General features: G+C 37.8%; 1 protein-coding gene and 2 long non-coding RNA genes across 6 annotated transcripts; all 3 read left to right on the forward strand.

The window, feature by feature from the left end:
* Nucleotides 1-4817: 4817 nt before the first annotated feature.
* On the forward strand, nucleotides 4818-5639 carry LOC132053785 (uncharacterized). Its single transcript, XM_059445889.1, has 2 exons — nucleotides 4818-4986; nucleotides 5104-5639. Exons 1-2 carry the CDS (start codon nucleotides 4818-4820, stop codon nucleotides 5637-5639), a joined length of 705 nt encoding a protein of 234 aa, XP_059301872.1.
* Nucleotides 5640-10802: 5163 nt separating this feature from the next.
* On the forward strand, nucleotides 10803-23302 carry LOC132051656 (uncharacterized). 4 transcript variants are annotated; one of them, XR_009413839.1, is made up of 4 exons: nucleotides 10803-11082; nucleotides 12451-13073; nucleotides 21310-21417; nucleotides 22564-23302. It is a non-coding gene; the product is annotated as an uncharacterized LOC132051656 (long non-coding RNA). The 4 variants fall into 4 exon arrangements; XR_009413837.1 differs by lacking the exon at nucleotides 10803-11082 and having other exon boundaries at nucleotides 11267-13073; XR_009413840.1 differs by lacking the exon at nucleotides 10803-11082 and having other exon boundaries at nucleotides 11269-12515.
* Nucleotides 13666-20016, forward strand: LOC132051657 (uncharacterized). The gene is made up of 3 exons (XR_009413841.1): nucleotides 13666-14574; nucleotides 15307-15426; nucleotides 19988-20016. It is a non-coding gene; the product is annotated as an uncharacterized LOC132051657 (long non-coding RNA).
* Nucleotides 23303-25579: the final 2277 nt, after the last annotated feature.

A 25579-nucleotide genomic window follows, 5' to 3' on the forward strand; every position in this document is an offset into this window, starting at 1 on the left:
GAATTTGAAAGAAGGAAGAAAATGTTGTTGTTGTCTCATAAATTGGAAGATGTGAGCAAGTAGTATGTTGATGGTATTGTTGGAATATTATGCGAATTATATTGTATTAAATTATATCGAATTGTATGGAAATTGTTGGAATTGTTGAATATTGGATATATAGTTTGAAATGCTCTTGGTTTATGTTTGAATGACCTTAAATTAGTATGTGAATATGAACATATTGATATTGGATTGTAAGTGTAAAGTTGGATTTGGAGTTGTTGGGTTATTTGGAAAATAAGACTATTTGCGCTAGAATGCGTTTTAGTCGATTGTTGATGTTGCTTATATTGTTGTTGGTATTGTTGGTTGATAGTTTGGCCGGGTTTGAATTCCCGGATTGTTGTTGTTTGATATGGGCCAAGTTGAACTTGGTGGGATGGAGTATTTATAGGGGAGGTCTTTGCCGAAATCTCGGTAGCCAAGTTTTATTTTAAGAATCCAATTCCAAAGGCACTAATCATGTTTGGTAAACATGACCAATTTGTAGATTTTGGCGAACTTGGAGCTTGAGTTTGGAGACGTGTACAAAGCGTAAAAGGTATGTGAAGCCTACTTCTCCTTCATTTGGCATGTCCTAGTTAGTATAGGTCAAAATCCGACCCTCGGGAAAAGTTCTACCCCTCGGAAACGACACCTAAATTTATTCACTATTCATTCGAGAATTGAACCCAAAACTTGTGCTTTAAGGTAAAATGATGTTCAAACGTACGAAACCTTTGGAAATGAAATTGAAATGTCTTGAAACCTTCGTGGATGACCCAATGGGACGTAATGACCGTGTTTTCATGTTTGTCACTCGAGTCTCGATATACGTGCATATCGGATTCCCATCACTTGTTTTATTGAAACTTTATAATCCTGTTTTAAGTTTTCTTGTGGTGTTGCTATTCATTGCTAGTCTCGTCTTATAATGTTTGTTCTTTCAGGTGAGACGAAGCTATCGTGGTTATTCCATAAGGTAATCGGGGGCTACCGACCTTACGTCACCCCCGATGACCATGACTTTCTTTGGGTTCTTATGCGTCTGCTTATATGATATGTATATGACATGTATATGATATGTATGAAAATGGGGAATTTTGGGGAATGGATACATGTTGCGCTATAGTCGCATTGCACTCGGTCGACTGGCGTAATTCCATCCGGACGCGGGATGCCCGACGCGGGACACATGTGGGAAGCCGACGTATTTCGGCGACATGACTTGTTATTTTCACATGTATATGACACGATATGTTTTGAACAAAAGTATATAATAAGCAAGCATGACATCCGCTTCGAAAGGCACTACAAGGGTACAAGATTATCCCTTTTATCTCGTTATATGATCCTTGGTCCCACATGTTGTTATTCGTTCATATGTTACATGCTTCACTGTATTATTTCCATGGCTTACATACTCGGTACATGCTCGTGTGACCCTTTTTCTTCGGGGGCTGCGTCTCATGCCACTTGTGTCGACGGAGTTGACGGGATTGACCCCCTGGGGAGCTTTTTCACCGACATCGAAGCGCTCCAGTTGTTTCTGAACATTTTGGGTACTACTTTTATGTATATATTTGGACACAGCAAAGTCGATTTACTTGTAATTATATGTATCGTGTTTAGAGGCTCGTAGACGGAGATGTACATGTAGATGTTTCACAAACCCTAGTTGTCTTTGTCACCATATGATATGTCGATACGCTTGATATTACTACTCGTCTACATGTATGCTATTATCGACGATGTTGTTAAGAAAAAAAAATGTCAGTGTTCATACGGCCCACTTAGTAATAAGAACAAGACATATGATAGGGGGTGCTCGGTACAAGTATCAGGTGCTCGTCGCGGCCCCTAGTTGGGTCGTGACAAGAATTATGAACGTTACAAGTTAGGCTGATAGAGCAGAAACGTATGCTACAATAACCGACGTGCTACGAGTCGCTTTGCGCTACAAATCGGCTACTGACGAACCGACTTTGGAACCTTATAAAAGGGGTTTTATCCTTCATTTTTCATCCCAAAATACCGCACAAAATATCCAAAACTCTCTAGAAAATTCTCCCAACCTTTCCTCTACAAAATTTTAATGCGAATTAAGCATAATCTCCGGATTTAAGTTCGGACAGCGCGTAGTTGCGATCATACTATCGTATTGTGGTGAATCTTGGTTAGAATTCAAGGCAAATATTGGAGATATCGCGGTACTAGCGAGAATAAGGTATGAATTTTTTCCTATTAGTATTGAATTAAGTTTATTTATGTAGATAGAACTGTTAAATAGTCGTATAATAATTTTGTTGGAGAAATATGGGATAAGCATTATGTGGGATGTTTTATAGAGTATTTTGTATGGATGAAATTGTGGTTAATGCTGGTATGGTTGTTGTTACTATTAGTTGTTGAATTATGATTTCGGTCTAGGCATATAAACAGGGGAGATGCTGTCCGAATTTCGGCAGATTTTAAGGAGGTTAAATTTAAAGACTTAGGATAAGTATATGACCATAAGCCTAATCATATTATGTATGGTCTTATATGTAGATTGTGAGACCGAAAATAGGTGGGAAAGCCGAGACGTGAATTTCTAGGTATGTTAAGGCTCGTCCTTTCTTTCCAAAGGCATGACTCTTTTCTTGATAATCCACAAATGTTTTCCAAAATGTCCTTATTTTTCAAGTCAGAGATTTATGATTATGTAAGCTCTTATGGCAACAACGATGGGCATGTTTGTACAATGATAATGATGATGTCAAAGATGAGAATGTTTCTATGATGATTATGATTATGATGATGATTTTATGTTTGAAAGTCCCAAGTTTATGATTTAATGCTATTATGAGATTATTGAATAGTTTCATGATTTCCTTGATATTGCTTATTGTTGTGATCTCATCTCATGTTATTCATTCCTTCGAGGTGAGATTTAGCAATGACGATTATTCCATACTATAATCGGAGGTTACTGACCTTACGTCACTCCGATAGAGTAGTAGCATTTAATTGGGCTCTCGTGCATGCTATATATATTTATATACGTGTAATTTAGATACTTATTGAGCCCTAATGGCCGGGCAAGATGCTATACACTTATTATTGCGCTTAACGACTGGGCAAGATAGTGTATAAATATATATAACACCGCGCCTATATGGCCGGGCAAGATAACACCGCGCCTATATGGCCGGGCAAGATAACACCGTGCCTACATGGCCGGGTAAGATAACACCGTGCCTATATGGCCGGGCAAGATAGCGCCATACTTGTATGGTCAAGCAGTTTACTTATACACATATATCTATAATGTTGATTTAAAGAAGTTAAAGTTAGCATGCATGGTTTCCGCCCTGAGAGGAGATCAGATCTACAGGTTATCCTTACTTCATGTTGTGTTCTATATTTCTTGTTACATTATTAATTATGCCTTACATACTCACTACATTGTTCGTACTGACGTCCTTTCTTGTGGACGATGCGTTCATGCCCGCAGGTAGATAGGAAGACGCTCCTGATCTCTAGGAGCTACATCTGTGGCATCTCAGAAGCGCTCCAGTTGTTTCAGAGCCGCAGTTATTGGTACTACTCCTTTGTATACACACACACGGGTATGAAAGAGTCCTGCCCCATGTTATGGGTTCACGTAATCTATTTAGAGGCTCGTAGACAGACATATGTAGTTAGATGTTCCCTAACTTTGTCAGTCTTATTGTTGTATAATATTTTGATAAGTCTTGTTGGCATACATTTATGAGCATCGCTGTTGGCGACCGTACTAAGCATGATATTAGTAGATTGTCTACGCGGCCCACCTAATAGTGATTATAGAAAGTCAAAACTGAGGTGCCCGATAGGCTAGTATCGGGTACCCGTCATGGCCCTCTAGTTGGGTCATGACAAAAGTGGTATCAGAGCAGTTCGTCCTAGGACATTTCTACGAGCCGTGTCCAGTAGAGTCCTGTTTATGGGTGTGAAGCGCGCCACACTTATAAACAGGAGGCTGCAGGGCATTTAGGAATAATTGACCTTCTTTCTCATCTTAGATCGTGCGATAGAGCCATGTTATTAGGTTTTCCCCCTTTTCCTAACTGTGTGTTATGATTTTAGTTATGCCTATGAAGAGGAAAGCTACAGCGGCCCAGAAGGGCAAGACGGTGGCTGAAAGAAGAACTGAACGGGGGCCACCAGCAGAAGTAGAAGAGGGTGAGTTTCACAATGATGTCTCATCTTGGACCTCTCCCACTTTACCCATTTCAGAGGAGCAAGAAGGGGCCTCAGGTCCAGCTCTAATACCCCCAGTTCCCTCATCTGATGCCTCAGGCCAGGAGATAAAATAAGCCATTCTTTTGCTGACTCAATTAGTTGCCGCTCAGGTCCGCCGGGACATGGGACATGGTGGTGTCGTGTGCGGAGCTCGTGATTTCATTAGTTTGAACCCTCCGGAGTCTTTTGGGTCAAAATCGGATAAGGACCCGCAGAGCTTTATAGATGAAATATCGAGGACTTTGCGAATAATACATGCTTTGGAGGTAAAGTCGGTAGAGTTGGCCTCCTATAGATTACGGGATGTTGCGGTACATTGGTATACAGTTTGGATGTCTTTTAGAGGAGTCAGTGCTCCTTCACCGATATGGCAAGAGTTTGTAGATGCTTTTCTCCGACATTACTTGCTGCCAGAGGTTCGACGAGCCAGAGCTGATGAGTTTTTGAATCTTAGACAAGAGAATATGAGTGGAGAGAAGCGATCTTCGCTTTAATTCCTGGCAAGGTATGCCTCGCCTATGGTAGGCGATATGGGAGACCGTGTACATCAGTTTGTGAGTGGATTGGGGCCACATTTGATTAAGAAATGCTTGACGGCCTCACTCCAGGAGGGAATGAATATCTCTCGTATTCAGGCCCATGCCCAGAATTTGAAAGAACAGCAGCAGCTGCAAAGAGGTGAGCGTGATTCTGATAGAGGTTGTAATAAGGAGGCCAGATCTTGCGCGCCGCCAATGAGTTCATAGGAAGTCAAAGGCAGCAAAATTCTAGGTACTCAGGCCATTCTGTGGCTAGTGCGCCTTCTCGAATTTGCAGGCAAGAGGTTTGATCATTCTAATTATTCTGGACCGGGTCAGAGCTCTACAGTTTGGGGTTCCCAGTATGGAGGTGAATCTGGTCAGATGAGACCGCCCTTACCACAATGTAATCAATGTGGTAAGCCACATTCCGAACTTTGCCGTTTAGGTTCGGATGTTTGCAATTCCTGTGGTCAGCCAGGCCATATTATGCGTAAGTGTCCATTTCTAGGCCGTCGAAGGATGGTGCAGTCTACCGGATTGTTGTCATCGGTGTGCCCTCCGGGACGATACACTCAGACCTCAGCAGGCTGTGATAGAGGTAGAGGGGGAGCGTCCGGCTTGAGTAGTCTTCAGAGCCTTATTTACGCATTGACCGGTCGACAGGACTTGGAGTCTTCGCCCGATGTTATTACAGGTATATTGTCAGTATTTTCTTATGATGTGTATTCATTTGTTGATCTGGGTTCTGTATTGTTATATATTACTCCTTATATTTCTGGTCTGATTGGGGCGAAACTTGAGTTGACTAAAGCTTTCACAATGCTTCATTAGTGAGGCATCAGTATGATTAGATAGGGGTTGTGACGTTCAGGAAGCAAGAAATGGAAGGGGTAAGTATATGCTTAAGTACGACCCTTAAACATAAGTACACTAATGATTTACGAGTACAAAAGGGTAGAAGAGTTAGAAGGACGATGTACATTAGTAAAAGAGCCAGATATTGACAAAAGCTTTTTATCGCATAAAGTATGTTGGCAAGGATGTTGTGCGGAGGAGCAAGTATAAGGATATGTGGCTATAAGAAAAAGTTAGGACTAAGGTACAAAGAGATTCTTTTTCAAAAGTCCTCTTGTTACAAGATTATTGAGTTAGCAAAATAAGGCGGAATAGCTAATGAAGAATGTGGATGATGCTTTGAAGAAATTGGTTATGTAAAGGTAGGCAGATGAGTTGGAAGTCGCAAATTGGTACAAGATGTACCCTCCATTAAGAAGATGAATTTGTAATTTAAAAGAGGTTTGTCTAAAGACCGGGTGTTTATAAGGCAAAGAAAAGGAATAACATTAACAATCAGGGCAAGCTTGAGAATAAAATTGGCACTAGATACCATCATGGTAATGAAATGGGAAGCTGATTCATAGGAGAAAGGTGATTTTGGAAGAATAGTAAAAAGACGGTGGCGATCCTTTTGAGGAAATATTAGGCCCATCCAGGACCAGTACGATTACGATAATATGTGACGTATTACAAATAGGTGCAACCGACTAGGTAAACTAGACGGTGAATAGTCATGACTGAGATTGGGTACAGATTCACTGAGAGTGTGTACTTGCAAGGGAAAGGAGAACTAATGGGATAATGGGATGTTAAATATAGATTAATGGGTTAGCACCCTAAGAGGAGAGGGCGGGGGGGGGGGGGAAGATGAGACAAACAAGTATTGCATCAGAAGTAGACCTGGTTAAAGGATGAAGATATGGTAATAAAGGAATTGGAGACCCCCTCAAAGGGATATTACACTAGGGGGCCAATAAGATGAAAAGATGAATTGATGGTGATCATAACCAGTTAGTCGTGTGCATGACTATGTAAAGATTGAAAGGGAGTAAACTAAGGAAGAAGAAATTACTCAGAAATTCAAGATAAGAGTCTCGATAAGAAGTACCGAAATTCGATCACAAAGAAAATAGGGTGAATATACGAGGGATATGTATAAATATGAACAAGTTATGGTATTGAAAAGAAGATAAAAAGGGGATAAAGATTGACAAGATATTGGAATAACGATGACGCCTGACTATAGTATGATCACCCAGTAAAAGGAGACCACAAAACAACACGAGCTGGGGAACTGAACGAGTGGGTTGTAGAAAATAGATGCAATAGTGCATCGATTACGATAGTATTAAAGGAAGAAGATCATTGAAGGAGGGATTCAAGATATTCCGGGTGTAAGTATACGAATTACCGATAACCAGACCCAGCATAAGGATCCTTATTAAGAGGAAAAAGAAAACAGAGAATCACGTAAAACGTAGGGTGAAAGGAAATTTTGGTGTTATATCAACTGGAAAATAAAATACCGCAAAGATCGACTCAGTCGCTATAGAAAAGAAAGGGATACTATATTACCAGTTCTGAGGTTGTCTTTAAGAGAAGGAGGATAAGTTGAACTCCAAAGAGGATAAAGGCATGGAATATCTGTAAAGCCTAAGAAGGATACATAAAAGCCAAAAAGGGCAAGAGTTTCGACCATGCGAAAAGGGATAAAAGGATGTGGTAAGCACAGGGAGTACGAATATATAAAGATATAAACAACAGAGATTGAAGGACTAGTGGACAAATATGTGATAAGATGGACTAGTGGACAAATAGGTGATGAGAAAAAGGGATGACAAGTCAGTATGAGTATAACTTCTGCCCATAGGAAGAAGAAGAACAATATCCAAGAATCGATTGAGCAAGAAATTCAGCAACTCGAGAATACACCCGTTTGGTGGTAAAACAACAGTAATTAAAAGATACCAAAAAAATTATGAAACCATGAGTATGGACGTGACAAGTCGGGCTAGCAGGCTAGGGTTTTATAGTTCTTGTTCTAAACATTAAATCTTGGCGAGACGAAGGAGTCTATCGAAGATAAATAAGGTCTCAAGCTCTTCCAATCTTGGTTGAGTAGCAGTACAATTACAGGGGAAACTCTGGCAAAATTTTTGTAGGAATTCCTAAGAGTTTAACATTCAAGGACGAATGTTTTTAAAGGGGAGGAGAATGTTACACCCCGTACTTCTAGATGAACGTTCGCTAAGTTTAAGTACAAGTACGTGGAATTATGATCAAGATGAGCCATCTTTCGGGTTTAAGGAATGGTATAATTATTAGGTATACTTATGGATAAAGTGATATATGAGGACTACCGAGAAGTCTCTCGACCAAATAGAGTTAAAGAAATAAGCTATTGAGACCTTGGATTTTATGGAAAATATGAGGGGAGATTTTGGTTACAATTTGAGAAAGAATATCTTTTAGTATATGAGAGGTTTTGAAGAAAAGCAAAAGTCTAAAATGAGGTTCGTCGAGTCTAGTTTCCAGCGCAACAAACCGATCGTCAATACCACATCAGATTAGAGAATTATGGATGTTACAAGTTAGGCTGACAAAGTAGAAATGCATGCTACTGTAACCGACATGCTACAATAGTCGTGCTGCTATAGTATTGCTACAATAACTGCTACAGTACCGAACCAACTTTGGAGCCTTATAAAAAGGGTTTTATCCCTCATTTTTCATCAAAAAAACACCTCTCAAAATATCCAAAACTCTCTAGAAAATTCTCCCAACCTTTCCTCCACAAAGTTTTAACGCGAATTATAAGTTCGGACAACGCGTAGTTGCGATCATACTATCGTATTTGGTGAATCTTGGTTAGAATTCAAGGCAAATATTGGAGATATCGTGGTACTAGCGAGAATAAGGTATGAATTTTTCCCTATTAGTATTGAATTAAGTTTATTTACGTAGATAGAACTGTTAAATAGTCGTATAATAATTTTGTTGGAGAAATATGGGATAAGCATTATGTGGGATGTTTTATAGAGTATTTTTGTATGGATAAAATTATGGTTGATGCTGGTATGGTTGTTGTTACTTTTGGTTGTTGAATTATGATTTCGGGCTAGGCATATAAACAGAGGAGATGCTGCCCGAATTTCGGCAGTTTTTAAGGAGGTTAAATTTGAAGACTTAGGATAAGTATATGACCATGGGCCTAATCATATTATGTATGGTCTTATATGTAGATTGTGAGACCGAAAATAGGTAGGAAAGCCGAGACGTGAATTTCTAGGTATGTTAAGGCTCGTCCTTTCTTTTCAAAGGCATGACTCCTTTCTTGATAATCCATAAATGTTTTCCAAAATGTCCTTATTTTCCAAGTCAAAGATTTATGATTATGTAAGCTCTTATGACAACAACAATGGGCATGTTTGTAGAATGATAATGATGATGTCAAAAATGAGAATGTTTCTATGATGATTATGATTATGATGATGATTTTATGTTTGAAAGTCCCAAGTTTATGATTTAATGCTATTATGAGATTATCAAATAGTTTCATGATTTCCTTGACATTTCTTATTGTTGTGATCTCATCTCATGTTATTAGTTCCTTCAAGGTGAGATTTAGCAATGACGATTATTCCATACTATAATCGGAGGTTACCGACCTTACATCACTCCGATAGAGTAGTAACATTTAATTGGTCTCTCCTGTCTGCTATATGTATTTATATACGTGTAATTTAGATACTTACTGAGCCCTAATGGCCGGGGAAGGTGCTATACACTTATTACTGTGCCTTAACGACCGGGCAAGATATATATATATATATATATATATATATATATATATATATATATATATATATATATATATAACACCGCGCCTATATACCGGTAAGATAACACCGTGCCTATATGGTCGGGCAAGGTAACATACTTGTATGGTCAAGCAGTTTACTTATACACATATATCTATAATGTTGAGTTAAAAAAGTTAAAGTTAGCATGCATGGTTTCCGCCCTGAGAGGCAATCAGATGTACAAGTTATCCTTACCTCATGTTGTGTTCCATATTTCTTGTTACATTGTTAATTATGCCTTACATACTCAATACATTATTCGTACTGACGTCTTTTCTTGTGAACTCTGTGTTCATGCCCGCAGGTAGACAGGAAGACGCGCCTGATCCCTAGGAGCTACATCAGCGGCATCTCAGAAGCACTCCAATTGTTTCGGAGCCGCAGTTATTGGTACTACTCCTTTGTATACACACACTTGGGTATGGCGGAGTCCTGCCCTATGTTATGGGTTCATGTAATCTATTTAGAGGCTCGTAGACAGACATATGTAGTTAGATGTTCCCTAACTTTGTCAGTCTTATTGTTGTATAATATTTTGATAAGTCTTGTTGGTATACATTTATGAGCACCGCTGTTGACGACCGTACTAAGCATGATATTAGCAGATTGTCTACGCGGCCCACCTAGTAGTGATTATAGAAAGTCAGAACTGAGGTGCTCGATAGGCTAGTATCGGCACCGTCATGGTCCTCTAGTTGGGTCATGACACCAGATGGGATCAGGTCCCTAGCTATAGCTTGCTCAACTGAACAACTCAAAAGCTACTGACATTACGGCGGTAGTAGCAAAGACAACAAAGCAGCTTGTTTTAGCCCGATTCAAGAAAAAATGCGGGACTGCAAGGTTAAAACCCGCATTTGTGACCAGGTCCCTGGAGCGTTGAAAAGTCAACTCTACACACTACAAAAAAACACAACGTTTAGCGACAAACCATAATCCGTAGCTAAATAGCTACAGATTGGAAACCAATTTACAATTTTGTCACCAAATAAACTACAAAAAAATTAGTATCAAATATAGCAATGTATTAGCTACAAAAATATATATATCTGTTGCTAAAAATTGGAGAGAAATTTTGGCGCCTTGATTTACCTACAAAATTAACGACGAAAATGGCAACAAAAATTACTAAAAGTAGCGATGAATTTAACGACAAATAATCCCTCTCAATTCTTATTTTAGTTATCAAAACATTTTCGAATTCGTTGGGACAGAAATTTTCGTCACTACATTTATAAAAATAAATTACCTAAAGTTTTTACTGGAGACAAAATTTAGATCCGTCGCTATGTGTATTTAACTTTATTTAGGACACAAATCTGCTCACATACCTCATATTAGCTTCTCTCTCTTAAACCTCTCTTGCTCTATTCTTGAAAGACGATATGAGTTTTTTGCTTCCAATCCAACAAATTGGCATGAATCTAAGGCTCTTATGCAATGGGAACTTAAAAATTAGATATTGGATAAAAGAAAATTACAAATTGCAATAGAAATTCTTGAAAGTGCTCAGAAATTCACTATCTCTCTTACCTTTAAGTGCTCAAAAATCCATAGTTCTTATCTTTCTTCAGGTAACTTTTATCCCCCTTTCTTTTGCTTTGTATGTTAAGAAACGCAGTACTTTTTAAGTTGTGAACATAGGTTTAGAATAATTTGTGAACTTTTTTAAGTTCAACAGTAGTTCTTTTTAGTTTCAAGTAAATAATGATGTTTAGGGTAGATAAAACATTGATAGTTTCAACTGGAATTTTCTTATTAGGGAGTTACCCCTTCATGCTTCAATCAATTTTAGGGATTAGATTTCAACTGGAGAAAGTAAAACTGAACAAGCGCACTACTTGCAACGCTGTTGTGCGAGATTCAAAAGAGTACAGAGAGCATTTTAAGAGTGACTGGCATAAATAAAAAATTGTGAATTGGTAATTAGTATTGTGTTTAGTGTTGTGGGATTTACCCTTTTGTTTTTTTTTTCTTCAGTTTTGTATGTATTGGAATGAACAGAAATGGGTGTTGACTGTTGAGTTTTGTGTAATTAGTACTGTACTTAAAGTTGGAAGACAAAAATTTGAGACCCCTTTTTGCTTTTTTATCAGTTTTTTATGTATTGGAATGAAGATAAATAGGTGTTGGCTATTGAGTATTTGTATAATTAGTATTGTGTTTAGAGTTGGAAGACAAAAATTTGAGAAATCCTTTTGCTTTTTTGCCAGATTTGCATGTTGTTGTTGTTGCTTTTTAGTTGTGATGGTTTTTGGGGAATTTCTTTTTGCTAAAATCTTTGAATATGAACAGGGACCAATTTTCATGCTTACAGTAGTTGGAAATGATACATAAAATCTAAGACCCCCTTTACTTTTTCACTATGTATTAGAATGAATAGTAATGGATGTTGAGAGTTTTGTACAAACTTAGGGGAAAAACTAGGCAACTCCCTCCACTTACAACTGAAGCTGGTCTATTTAAGATTGGAACAATTTTCCTTGGTGACAGACTTGTATTTTACATGATTGAAGACATGCATATTCTATTTAGCAAGACTTGAAGGAAAACATAATTTAGTGAAATGCTGGTAAAGAAATTTTGCTGATGAGTCTGGTTATTTTGCATTTTATTATATTAGATTCAGTCGTTCATATCTATAGCCTTAGCTTGCCTTTTGAATTTCTTCGTTCTCGTTTGTACCTAATCTAAATGATAGAGTTTCCAGTTAAGCATTGTGTGTTTTAACTCAACTTGATCTGCCCTTTAAAAGGCATCTCGATTGTTTTTGAATCTTTGTTTTTCACCTCCTTTGTTCTTGGTGTTTGGTTGTTTTTTCCGTTGTAACTTTGCAGTGTTAATATTCTATAGTACGATTTTACCTAAACTTTATTTTTAGCCACATTTTAGAGGTTTAAAGGAAGTCAACTGATGGCAAACTCTATATGACTTTTTTTCAGAATTAATACACAGGTGTTTGTTAAGGCTCTTCAAAGTTAGTTCCTAGACAATATTGATTTTGTTGGTAAGACTATTTACCAATATTATTCCCTCTTTATGACAGAAATGCCTGTTTAGGTTATCATTTACTTTCTAATGTACGTAGCACTTATTTGCCTTCTTTGAAACTGATCACTTGATGTAGTGGTGTCAAGTGAACTTGTAAGAATCTATTCTTATATATTGATCAATGACTTCTTATATAGTACTATGCACTATGATATTGTAATAATTCTTGTACTATTGATCTCATTTAGTAAGAACTTATACGGTGACTTCTTATATAGTATTAATGTTAAAGTAAGTTCTGGCGGTATCTTGTGGACGGGAACGTAGGCAAGAAATGGAGCTATCTCTTAGTTTTTTTTTTTTTTTTTACATTTTTGTTTGCTTGGCATACAGAAAAGAAGGCATTCTGATGTCAACCTGTTATTCCATTTAAAAGGCATTCCGATGTCTTATTAAATAAATAATTCTAATTGTCGTATTTATTTCAATATTAACTAGGGATATGGATAATCTCGAGAGTGGTTGTACAAAAGGTTGGATGGCCGAGGGGGTGTTTATTCCAGTTTCATAACTGGTGTGAATAAGTTTATCCAATTTTCTTGTTCTCAGCTCAATCGCATGAGTGGTGACGATATTAGATGTCCATGTAAAAAATGTGACAACATGAAATACGTGGATGTTGAAACCGTTAAATTACACCTTTTTCTATATGTATTTGTTGAGAACTATTTTATCTGGAAGTATCAAGGGGAAAAAAATGTGACCAGTGTGATGTCTTCTAGTGATGATTTACATGGTGGTTTCTCAACCTGAATTGGGATATGAGAATCCATATCAGCAAATGGTTTTGGATGTAGCATGTAACGACCCTTCCGGTCGTTATGGGAAATGTAGGATCACCCCACCAATTGTAACCTTTCCAAGGGTAGAACGAACCAGTAGAAACTCAATCGTGTAAGCTTATGAGCTGAAACTTCAATTGTTTGTGGTTGTTACTTGATTTCCTTAAGTCCGTCGGGGGGTGACGTAGAAAATTAGAACTCCTTTGGGAATTCCGAGGCCACGGGAGGATTAGTAGGGTGTCTCTATGTATATGTACATATTTGTTTGTGCTTTTGAGGACTCGGATGAAATGTCGGGTGATAGGGGGAAAACTGGACAAAAAGTCGAGCTCACTTCCCAAGATGGACCATTGCGATGGTGGGGTAACTGCTGCGATGGTACCGCTATAGCGGAGCTTTGACCACTGCCAGTAGCCATCCATGTTCTCGGTGGCCGCTGTGGTGGGCGGCGGACCGCTATGGCGGCACCGCTATAGTGGTGGACAGACCGCCATAGCAGTCAAGCGGATTTCCCTTTGGTCCGCTATAGCGGTCACTTGACCGCTATAGCTAGACCGCTACAACGGCGTGATGACCGCTTTAGTGGTCGACGGAAAACAGTGGCCCAAATTCTTTATACTTAGTCTTATATTCTCTATTCATAAAACACCAACACACTTCCCAAAAAGCACCTAGGATGAAATTCCAAGCTAGGGCAAGAAACTCTTGAGAGGTAAGTTTCCATCAATTCCATTCTATCATTCCATTCTCCTGCATGATGGTTATCCCCTTCATGGGTTTTTAATGGTGAAATTGAAATAGAAATCCTAGAATATTAATAAACCTTCTAAAATTGATGAGTTATGGTTATTATCACTTAGTTATCATCTAAAGGCTTGGGTTAGTTTCTCTTAATCATGAATTGAACACTTAGAGTCATAAAACTAAGTAAATGGAGACCTAGGGTTCTATAAAAATGGTGTCTTGACCATAAAAACTGCTTGTAGTGGGAATGTAGATTGAATATGGTTATAAATTGATGATTAATGTTACTAAGGCCCTTGATAGGTTACTTAACACCTAGAAAATCATCCACCTCTTGGAATGGGGAAAAAGGGAAGTGTATTCTTGAATTGGTACTTGTGATTGAGTAATTGCTACCCATTGAACCTTTTATTTCTAACTTTGAGCGTTCTGAGGCTTTAAGGAAAGGGAAAGCTCTAGCGGAGTGACTTGTGTTGTTACCACATCGAGGTATGTTACGTCTACTCTGAGTTAGACTTTGGTTAGTCGATCGTATGTTTGTGAATTCTTTAGGAGAAAGCATGTCTAGTTTTCATGCATGAGATTATGTGCCTAAACTCCGATGTGATTGTGATTAAGTGATTGTGTAGGCTTCGTGCTACTATTCCTGTGTGTTGATTTTGCTGTGGATGTATTGTGATGAGAAGCTAATATGATCTTCTCGATGGTATTATGACATGGAATGATGATTTGAGTATTGATATTGAGAAGGTAACATTATTTTGTAAAGAGGTATGAAAAGGCACATATGTGACCTAGATTAGGGGTCGTGGTCCGAGGTTAGTTTCGAAAGAGAGAGGTACGTTGATATGTCCTGCGTCCGAGATTCGTTCTAGAGCGGAGGTTTGTGCTCGGGTCTGAGGAGTATTCTGGAACGAGTGGTACACGGGACACCACGGGTCCCACAGTCATCGAGCGACGACGACATCGGTTAGCACGTGTGTACGACGCGTGGTCATCGTGGTAAACTTATTTCGCCGTGGCCACGTGATTGTGATTCTTGGCATCTTGGTGATTTGATCGTGATTATCCTTGGTTGACTTCGTGGTTTATTGATATTCGTTCCGGCTTGTTTATTCTATTATTTTGATAAAATATGCACGATACTAATCTTAGTCGGCCTACGATATCTACCCAGACATAGTGTTTGTACCGAGCATCGCCTCGTCGCTTTCTTTTGAGTGCAGATTATGATACGGAGATTGCTACCAGCCCTGACATCTAGCATGGAGGACGTTTGCTAACAGATTTAGGGTGAGCTTCTTCCCATGCCTAGCCGCCCAAAGATCTTCTTCTTCTGATGTCTTTTCTTATTCTGGACATTATGAATATTTGGTAGTCAGATTTCATTCCTTAGACACGTTTTAGATTAGAGTCCTGTACGATGACTTTCGAATTTTAGGTATTTTGTAATAGTTAGAACTTCCGCACTTATTTTAGTATTTTATGGCATGACTTATTTTGTTCATTTGATGTTTGAATGAGTAATAACTGATTATCTTGGTTAATATAAAACGTATTTGAATGGATAGATGTCTTGCGTGTTGGTTCACCCACTAGGATTTAGTTAGGTGCCAGTCATGGCGGGTTGGGTCGTGACACAGCGGGACCCAACTTTGGCCAGGGTTCAAGCTGGCAGCCTTATAATAATACTGAACCTGAGTCGTCTCATCCTTATGAACCTTCAGTGGAGAAGGAGCCTAGTCCTTCAATGGAGGAAGAGCCTAATCTTAAGTGCTAATAGTTTTATGATTTGCTACATGCTGCTGATGTAAAATTATACCCTGGTTCTTCCCTTTCTCAACTCGCAGTAGTTTTCAGGATGCTGAATATTAAAATGGAGAACACTTTATCACAAAGAGGTTATAACCAAATGATGTAAGTGTTGAAAGAGGCGTTACCGGAAGATAACACAGTGCTTAATAACTATTATGAGACCAAGGAGCTAGTGCGTAGCTTGGGTTTGCATGTTGAAAAGATTAATTGTTGAAATTCCGGATGTATGTTGTATTGGGGTGAGGATGAGGACTTACATCTTGCAAGTTTTGTGGCCACCATAGGTACAAACATCGTGGCGGTTCTCGTAAGAGGAAATTGATCCCTTACAAGAAAATGTATTATTTTCCTTTGATTCCTAGATTGTAGAGATTAGATGCATCCCATGCTACAGCCGATGAAATGAGATGGCATCATGAGCACATACAATAGGAGGGCGTAATGCGTTATTCATCGGACTCTAAGGCCTGGAAGCACTTCAATGAAACTCATCCTTTTTTTTTTTTTTTTGCTGCTGAACCAAGGAATGTGAGGTTGGGATTATGTACTGATGGTTTCCAGCCATTCAGGGAGGAAATACTCTTCATGGTCAATGATTGTCACCCCATACAATTTGCCTCCAGGGATGTGTATGAAAGAGGCGTACATGTTCTTGACTGTCATTTTTTCTAGGGCCAAACAACCCTAAACAAATAATTGATGTTTGTCGACAACTTCTAATAAAGGAATTGACTCTGTTATGGGAGACGGGCATAGAAGCATTTGACATAGCAACAAAGCAAAACTTCCAATTAAGGGCAGCTTTGATGTGGACAATCAATGACTTTTCAACATATTCTATGTTATCTGGATGAAGTACTGTTGGCAACTTAGCATGTCCTTATTGTAAGGAGGAAGCACAATCTTTTGGATTGTGTCATGGTGGGAAAACAACTTGGTTTGACAGTCATAGAATGTTTCTTGACCAAAATCATCCGTTTAGGAGAGATTGTAAAAACTTTCATAAAGGTCAGACTGCCACCACCACCCGTTAGAACAGGAGAGGAAATCTTGAACCAAATTTATGAGTTGAGACTAAGGAAAGTAACTGAGCTAGGTGCAGAAGAAATTAATGGGAGAATATGTAGGTCTTGTGGATAGAAAAAACGAAGCATCATTTGGGATTTTCCTTATTGGAGTTCTAACATGATCCGACATAATCTTGACATCATGCATATTGAGAAGAATGTCTTTGATAATGTATTTAACACAGTTCTTAACGTTGATGGCAAAACCAAAGACAAATCCAAATTAAAGGCACGTGAAGATGTGGCAAACTATTGTGATCAACCGCAGTTGGCAAGGAATCCTATTGATGGAAGCTATCCCAAAGCTGCATATACATTAAAGAAGAAGGAAAAAATTGTTTTGTTCGATTGGTTAGAAAATGTGAAGTTTCCAGATGGGTATGTTTCAAATTTGAGTCGATGCCTAGACACATCTAAGTATAAATTATTTGGTATGAAAAGTCATGATTGTCATGTGTTCATGCAATGATTAATGCCTATTGCCTTTCGTGAGCTACTTCCTAATAATGTGTGGCAAACACTTATAGAATTGAGTTTATCTTTTAAGGATCTTACCTCGACTATTCTTCGACATGGAAAGATTAGAGGCAGACATCCCACAGATCTTATGCAAGTTAGAGAGTATATTTCCTCTTGGATTCTTTAACTCAATGAAACATGTGTCCGTGCACCTGCCATATGAAGCAAGAATTGCTGGACCTATACAATATAGATAGATGTATCCTTTTGAGAGGTAAATATGAAATTTTTGTGCTCTAATTGTGACAAGTATGCTACACGTGACTTTACTATGTTAATGGTCTATCCATTTACCAGTATAGGTACCTTCGAACTCTTAAAAAGATGATTAGGAATAAAGCTAGTGTTGAGGGTTCAATTTGTGAAGCATACCTGATGATGGAGTCAACACAATTTTTTTCTCATTATTTTGAACCTCATGTCATGATACGTAATCAAAATGTGGTTCTTAATGATCATGGTGGTGTTATGGAAGATTGTGAAGGAAATTTATCAATATTCTCCCATCCAAGCCGACTATGGGAGAAGGAAAAAAGAGAGATTTATCCCTCGAAGAAATCAAGGCTGCCCAAACTTATATTCTACTAAATTGTACAGAGGTTGAGCCATTTGTGAGGTAATACTATTTAATAATAATAATAATTATTTCAGTTTCAAAAAAAAAAAAAAAAAAAACATTCCACATAATTTGAGTCCCTATTTAACTTATTGTGTTGCAATGAAGCATGTATGTGCAACGTTTGCAAGAAGAAATCCCCAATTTGTCTCAGGATCAAATAAATGAGAGTCTTGAAACGTGTTTTTCTATATGGTTCAAGGAATATGTAAGACTACAAAATCATTATTTGTTAAGCAATTATGTACTTAAATTGGCTTGTTACATTTTATTAAGTCTTATAATATTATTTGAAATAGGTCCGATGCAACCATATTGAGAACCAATTCTTGCGTAGTCTTGCTCACGGGCCATTAATAAGCGCGAAATGTTATCCGGTGTATTTTGTTAATGGATACAAATTTCTCACAGAATGTCATGGTATTGCAAGATCAACAATGAATAGTGGAGTTTGTATCTCGGATCCAAATGTTGATGACAACTATGGACGGATACAAGAGATTATACAAGTGGAATACCGCGAAAAACCTTTAAAGCAAACTGTATTATTCAAATGTGAATGGTTTGATCCAACTATAAATGTTGGTGTTAAGGAGCATAATCAGTACAAATTGACCGATGTGAACCATCATCGTCGGTTTGGAAAGTATGAACCTTTTTATTATGAACCTTTTATTTCTTGCGATGCAAGCAACTCAAGTGTGTTATGTGCCTTATCCTAGAATGAAAAAGGACAATGATGATTGGGTAGTTGTATTGAAAGTTAAACCTCGGGATGTTATTGAAGAACCCGATGAGGCAATAACAACAACTCCAGAACCATATCGTCCTTTCCAAGTTAAAGTCCATGAGATAGATATGAATTTCATTATTGATAAGAATGTAATCCTACATGATCCAAATGGGGATGTAATTGAAATGGTTGAACCGGTTGATGATGGATTGTTGCCAGAGCATCTAGAATTTGAAGAAGAATCTACAAAAGACGAGTATGAAACTGAGGAACATGATGACGAAGACTTTGAAGAAGAAACCGATGATGACTAGTGTATTGATAAAAATGTGCTACTATATTTTCATTGAATTTTGTTTGTAGTATTCTTTGTGGTATGCTATAAGTTAAGTGTCCATTTTGTAGTATAATCTATAAAGAATCAAATTGAATATCTCGTTTGTAGTAATCTATGTGGTGTACTCTTCTAGCTTACGTTGTGTTATGCGTCATTTTACATTAGACTAATTCCTATTTTAGCAGCAGTAATGTTTATTGTCAACGTAATAGTGTTACATGATTAATCTGTCTAAATTCATAACTAATTGGTGCCAAGATCGTTGATTTTGGTCTGAAAAATATAACAAATTCAGAAATTCAGTGATTGGTTCCAACATTTGATAGTGCAAGTATTTTTGTTGTTGTTGTTGTTGTTGTTGTTGTTGTGGTTGTTGTTGTTGTAGTATTGTGCTTCTTTGTATCAGGCTGTGCTATTGGATAGGTTTTAATTCCATTGGTACGCTGCTTAGCTTCTTTCCAAGCAATTTCAACTTATTTAGGATCAGTTAACAAATTATTTGAATATTTTCGGATCTGTATCAGTATAATGATATGCAGAATTATAGTCTTGAACTAAAATTGTCAAAAATGTACAGAACCTGAAAGCTTTCTTGCTGTAGAAACTCTAGAAAATCTGTAACAAGATTGAAGTTAGTTTTCTTATTCTGGGTTTATACTATGTGTGCTTATTCTGGGTTTATACTATGTGTGCTTTTTCTTTTGCACTAGAAAAATGTACTCTATGTGAAAAAAATGTTCAAGTGACATGTAACCCGAAACTACTTATAGTAATATCTAGTAGATTTCATATCCTCCTTTATTTTTTGTTTGTAGATATGCCTCGAGGTAGAGGTCAAGCTAGCGGAGGTTGTGCAGGCAAATCCTTAGGTAGGGGTAAGTTTTCTACTCGTGGACACATGCCTACTGTTCCTAGTCCCACATTTAGTCCTCAACAAGTTGGCATAAGTTCCTCCGGTGGAGCAGGTCACATCAATCAAGTTCAAACATCAGGTCCTAGTAGTGCGCCACCTATTCAAATATCAGGTTCTAATAGTGCGCCACCTATTCAAACATCAGGTCATGGTAGCACCCGCCCATTCATTTGGAACCCTCTCTAATTACCCTTAATTAGAACAACACAATAGGTGAGGGTAGATCTTCTCAAAGCAACATAATAGGCGAAGTTGAGTGCAGTAGTACCCATCAGTCATCGACGCTTCTTACTATTTCTCCCATAGGGTTAGTCCATGCTTGTACTATTATTTTTCATATACTATGCCTTCAAATAATATCTTTTAATTTGTCCAAGCTAGAACCTTCATGATTATGCTTCGAGTACAGATGTAAATCTTTCAAGCATGAACTTGATCCTAATGGGATCAATTGGAAAAATGTCTCATATGGGATAAAAAGAAAATTTATTTTGGATAATTAAAGGCATAATCCACCACAATTGAATTTAGAAAGTGTATTAACTTTTATATATAGGATTTAAATGCTACTACTTTATAAAATTATTTCAGAAGGACTTCCACTGGGATTCTTCAATTGATACTATTGTGGAGGACCAATGGGGGCATAAGACAGCATTAAGATACAGTGATTTTGTTTTCAAACTAAAAAGAAAAGATTGCAGCTGAAATTTATTCTAGATAATGTGTGGCAAAGTTGGTGAGCCTTTGGGAAGATCCTAAGTGTGTTGAAAAGTCAGAAATAAATGCAAGGAATCGTTGTGGTGGTGAGAGCGGAGTTGCCACTGGGACTCACACGGGTGGCTCTATCAATATAAGGGAGCATTGCCAGAGACTTTTAAGCATATATAAAATATTAGAAAATCTCATTTAAGTTTACACTATTCCGAATCTGAAAATCTCATTTAAGTTTACACTATTCCGAATCTGAAAATCTCATTTAAGTTTGCACTAATCCGAATATGAATGGATGAGGCAAGAATAGTTGACTGTAGCTGTAGATATAAGTGGTGGATGGAAATCTATATTTTTGGTTCACAAGTAAAAGAAGAGTAGCTGGGGTGATGGAAGAATTCATTGAGTTTTATTATGAATCAACACAGACTAATATTTCTCTATATTATTTTCAATCTCATTTTACAAAAAAATTCTGCCGATCTTCTGAATTGAGTAACTTTTGTATAGGCTGTTGAAAATGGTTGAGATCTAACACCAAGTGAGATGCATTTGCACGTCCATACACATGATCATGATGGAACACCTTTTGTTGGTGAGAAATCCCGAATCATACATGTAAGTCAACTTTTTCTGTTGTCCTTAGTGTATACCTAATGTGTGCACTTCTATTCTTACAGACTGAAAGTTATAAATTACGTTGAACAAGAGCATATTCATCTCTTCTTTAGTTTTCAGCTTACTTTGTGTTATTGTGTTGTACTCTCTCTTTGTTGAGACCTATTTGTTGTGCTTATATAAGTGTTTGTTGGCTGACCTATTCAAAATTTAAAAGGTAGAAGTCCTCACTGGTTAGTGTACATATCTTATGTTGGAATGTGTGTGAATTGAGCTGTGATAGACTGTTAGTATTTAATGAAAGTTGAACTTTTCAGTGATAGACGCCATGGACCGAAAATTTGTACGTAAAGCCGGTGTAGACCCATCAAAATAATTATGCATCCATGGTTAGACACAAGACCAACAGTGTTCAAGATCCACTTGCATTTGTGAAAATCACTAAACACGCAACGAATAATGGCCTCAACAATGAGTGAGGAGACAGATTAAGGGTCCACTAGAGGAGGAAAGCACAGGATAGCCAAAAAAAAATGTAAAAAGAATAGAGATTGAAATAACTTACCACCACTCAACATCAGGATTGGTTCCTTTGATTTTTCTTCCATGACAACCCTCTCTGACACCTCATTAAGATTTGGATTGATGTCAGGCTCTGCTTTTGCCTTTGCCAATTGTGCTTGCTTTGCCTTCAACTCTTTGGCTTGTAATTCACCTAATTAGCTCGGTAAAATTAGATATTGCATAATTAGTAAAATCTAAAAAGAGTAGTAACAAGAATAAAGAGAGAATCACAAAAGAACGCGAAAATACAACAGGGATAACAAATAATAAAGTACCTTTAACTGGTTACATATAATTTCAAGTTCACCCTTGCACCAAGGTGTAGAGCCTCTTCTGGTGCTATTTTGCCCCTGATTTTCCCATTTATTTCATGATCTGTCCTTATACTTTTTATTTTTAGATGTATTTGGCATCCTTGTTTTGTCTGCATATTTTGGTTAGTGTTTATATTATGTTAGAATTTGTGTGAATTGAGCTGTCATAGAATGCTAAGAAGTTGAAAATGGAACATTTTGAAGCTAGACGAATTTTGCACTGGCAAAGTTTTGCATGTATTTTACCTTTTTCCCCCCTCTTCTACAGGAAAAATACCAGGAAATATTACAACAACAAACACAGACTCAGTCTGATATTGATCAGTGTCAATCATATTACCAAGCCGCGGGAGGAGAAAAGAAAAGAAGAGTATGGTCTTGGATCTCAAGCAAAATGCTAATATGACCAGAATCTTCGTGACTCTTTTGGATTCGATGCTACATCTTCAGCGGCACCTCAGAATGCTCAATCAACACTAATAGGAAATCTGGATGAGTTTGTGATGCGTTTAATTCCTATATTGACAGAATGTATAGTTCCTATAATTATTGAGCGGGTGCGCGGATTAGCTTCTTCATCCTCGCATCAGCCAAATACTGATCTTACCAGCCACCCATCAGTTGTGACACCTACAGTTCCTACCGCTCCTACTGCTGCTAACGTTGATGAGGTCCATTCATTGGGTTCTGATGATTAAAGAATAAACTCCACTGCCCCCAGTAGAGGAACCCGAACTCAGAAGTAATGGCTGATGTTGATACCCCATAACCTACTACCCAATTTAATTAGAAGATGTAGGAGAATTAAGGAAATATTATTTAGACCAGGAAATAGTTAGCTCTATTTTGTTTTGACCGTGACTCTCCACCCTCACAATTGTTAGCCTACTTTGTTTGGGTTTGTTGGTGTTTGTGGATGGTTTGTACTTAAGGATACAATTATATGCATTGTGCTATATATTTTGGACCTTGTTGAATATTAATTTATATGAATATCAGTTATTTTAGTTAAGTGTATTTAAGCGCTTGAATAGGGTATATTTAATTTTATAAATAAAAAGTATTTTAAAAAAATATTTAGCGACGAATAATTTTCATAAAATTAGATCTTGCGATAGATTGACTACAATAGATTTTAATCGCTAAAAGTAGGAAGAATTAGCTATAAAATGGCTAGCGACGGACTAGCGACAAATGCTTTTGTCACTATTAATAACAAATGACGAATTTGTTATGAATTTTAGCGACAAAATTAGTCAAAATAGCGACGGTTGTTTCTGTCACTAAAGTTGGCTACAGATATATTCGATCGCTAATCCGTCACTAGTCTAGCGACGGATTTGTATTTTTCATCGCTAAGAGCTTAGCTGCGAGCATTTTAGCGATAAACTTGGATCCATCGCTAATCCGTCGCTAAACCGATTTAGCGACGGAATACGTCCGTCGCTAAAGCCTTTTTTTTTTTTTTTTTTTTTTTTTGTAGTGATGTTTGTAAAGCTACCGACATCGTAGCAAAGATGTGCCAGGCAAAGAACAATACAACAGTAGAGGACCAGTGTGGGCTATCACCTTCTCACCCCCTTTCCTCTATATATACGACACCATGCCCAAATGAAGAAGCACTCTTGCACAAAAATATAGATCTCAAGTGTAAGTCTCCACTCTCTAACGGGTGTACAAGAACAAAGCATTAGTAGATCCAAGGACTTGTTCTCTACAACTGAAGATGTGTTGAGTTCTAGGATTCTTAGGTCTTTTGTTCTTATGTGCTATAAACTGTAAACCTACCCTTCTCTTAAAGGAAGCTGTTTGTAGGTGTTCTATATTCTCAAGGTTGCTTCCATAAGCTCTTTGAGTGGTACACTAGCCTAGAGTTAGCTAGAGTAAGGGTGGCTAGTGTTAGTCATTGTAGTGAATTCTCAAAGGGTACCTTTGAGTGGTACACTAGGCTAGAGTTAGTCTAGGCGTATTAGTTGAATTCTTAAAGTTTGCTTGTTGGAAGAGTGTCTTCACAAGAACTTTGAGTAGTACACTAGGCTAGAGTTAGTCTAGGTGTATTAGTGTGCTTGGCTAGGGGTAGTCAAGTGTGAGGGTTGCATAAGCATTATTGTAAGGGTGAGGGGTTATGGGAGTTAACTTCTAGCTTGCAATAGGTTGTAACCTGAGTTTGCTCGGTTAGTGGGGTAGAAATCCTGCTGGGGTAGGTCGTGGTTTTTATTCCCTTGAGCAAGGAGTTTTCCAAGTAAAAATCTTGTGTTTTTTTCTTACTGCACTGTCTCAGGGAACTGGTAGATAACGTGTCCCTCATATACGTTTTGGTGGACGCATAGCCTGCAACAGTCAACGATTTTACTTAAGAAATTTAACATATAATTTGTGTAAGAACTGTTAGGCAAGTCCCGACCGCTAGGTGTTAGGGGTGTTTAGGGCATCCAGTCGAGCTCTTAGGGCGTAAGCCTCATAGGAACTAAGCCCTGTAAGTGAGCCCCGAGACGTTTTGCTAGTGCCCTACTCTTGGGCGAGCCTTGGAATTGCCTTTTAAAACACTGATAAGGACTTGCAGGCATGAAATGCAGCGGCCCTGGTAAAAGGGACATTAGTAAGAAATAATGTACCGAGTATGCAAGGCAATTGAATAGATGTAACTGATATAAGCAAACAACAAAGAATCAATGATACTCTGGGAACACACTTACCTACTCTGACTCATCTCTTATATAATATAATAAAATAGTATAGCTAGCCGGCCACATATAGGGCTCGGTGTATCACTGTATATCTCTGTCCGGCCATATAAGGCTCGCTATATATCTCCGTATATCTCTGTCCAATCATAGAAGGCTCGATATTTCTATGTATATCTCTGTCCAGCCATGTAAGGCTCGGTATATCTCTGTATATAATAGTAATGTATAACCATATGTATAAACTCTCTACTCTGACCTGAAACAAGTATGGAGTGGATATGGATTCCCGATAAGGGTTAACTATGATATGAGTAAAGTGATGATAATATGAATATGAGAACACTATGATACACTCTTCTCTTATATGTATGTTCGACTCTTTCATATTATGGTTCATTCCAATGAAAGAAAGGGGATAGCATTTGCATACCTCTTCTCGTCTATACGAATACAACAACAAACTCAAATTGTAATTCCTCAATCTACAACAAAACAATAATAGAACTCTCATTAACTAAAGGGAAACTAGAATATGGTATATCGAGCAACAAGCTCGTCTTACAACATTAGCCAACAATTCTTTATAACTTTCTCTTC

The sequence above is a fragment of the Lycium ferocissimum genome, chromosome 4 (genome assembly GCF_029784015.1).
Source record: "Lycium ferocissimum isolate CSIRO_LF1 chromosome 4, AGI_CSIRO_Lferr_CH_V1, whole genome shotgun sequence".
In the NCBI taxonomy this organism is placed as follows: Eukaryota; Viridiplantae; Streptophyta; class Magnoliopsida; order Solanales; family Solanaceae; genus Lycium; species Lycium ferocissimum.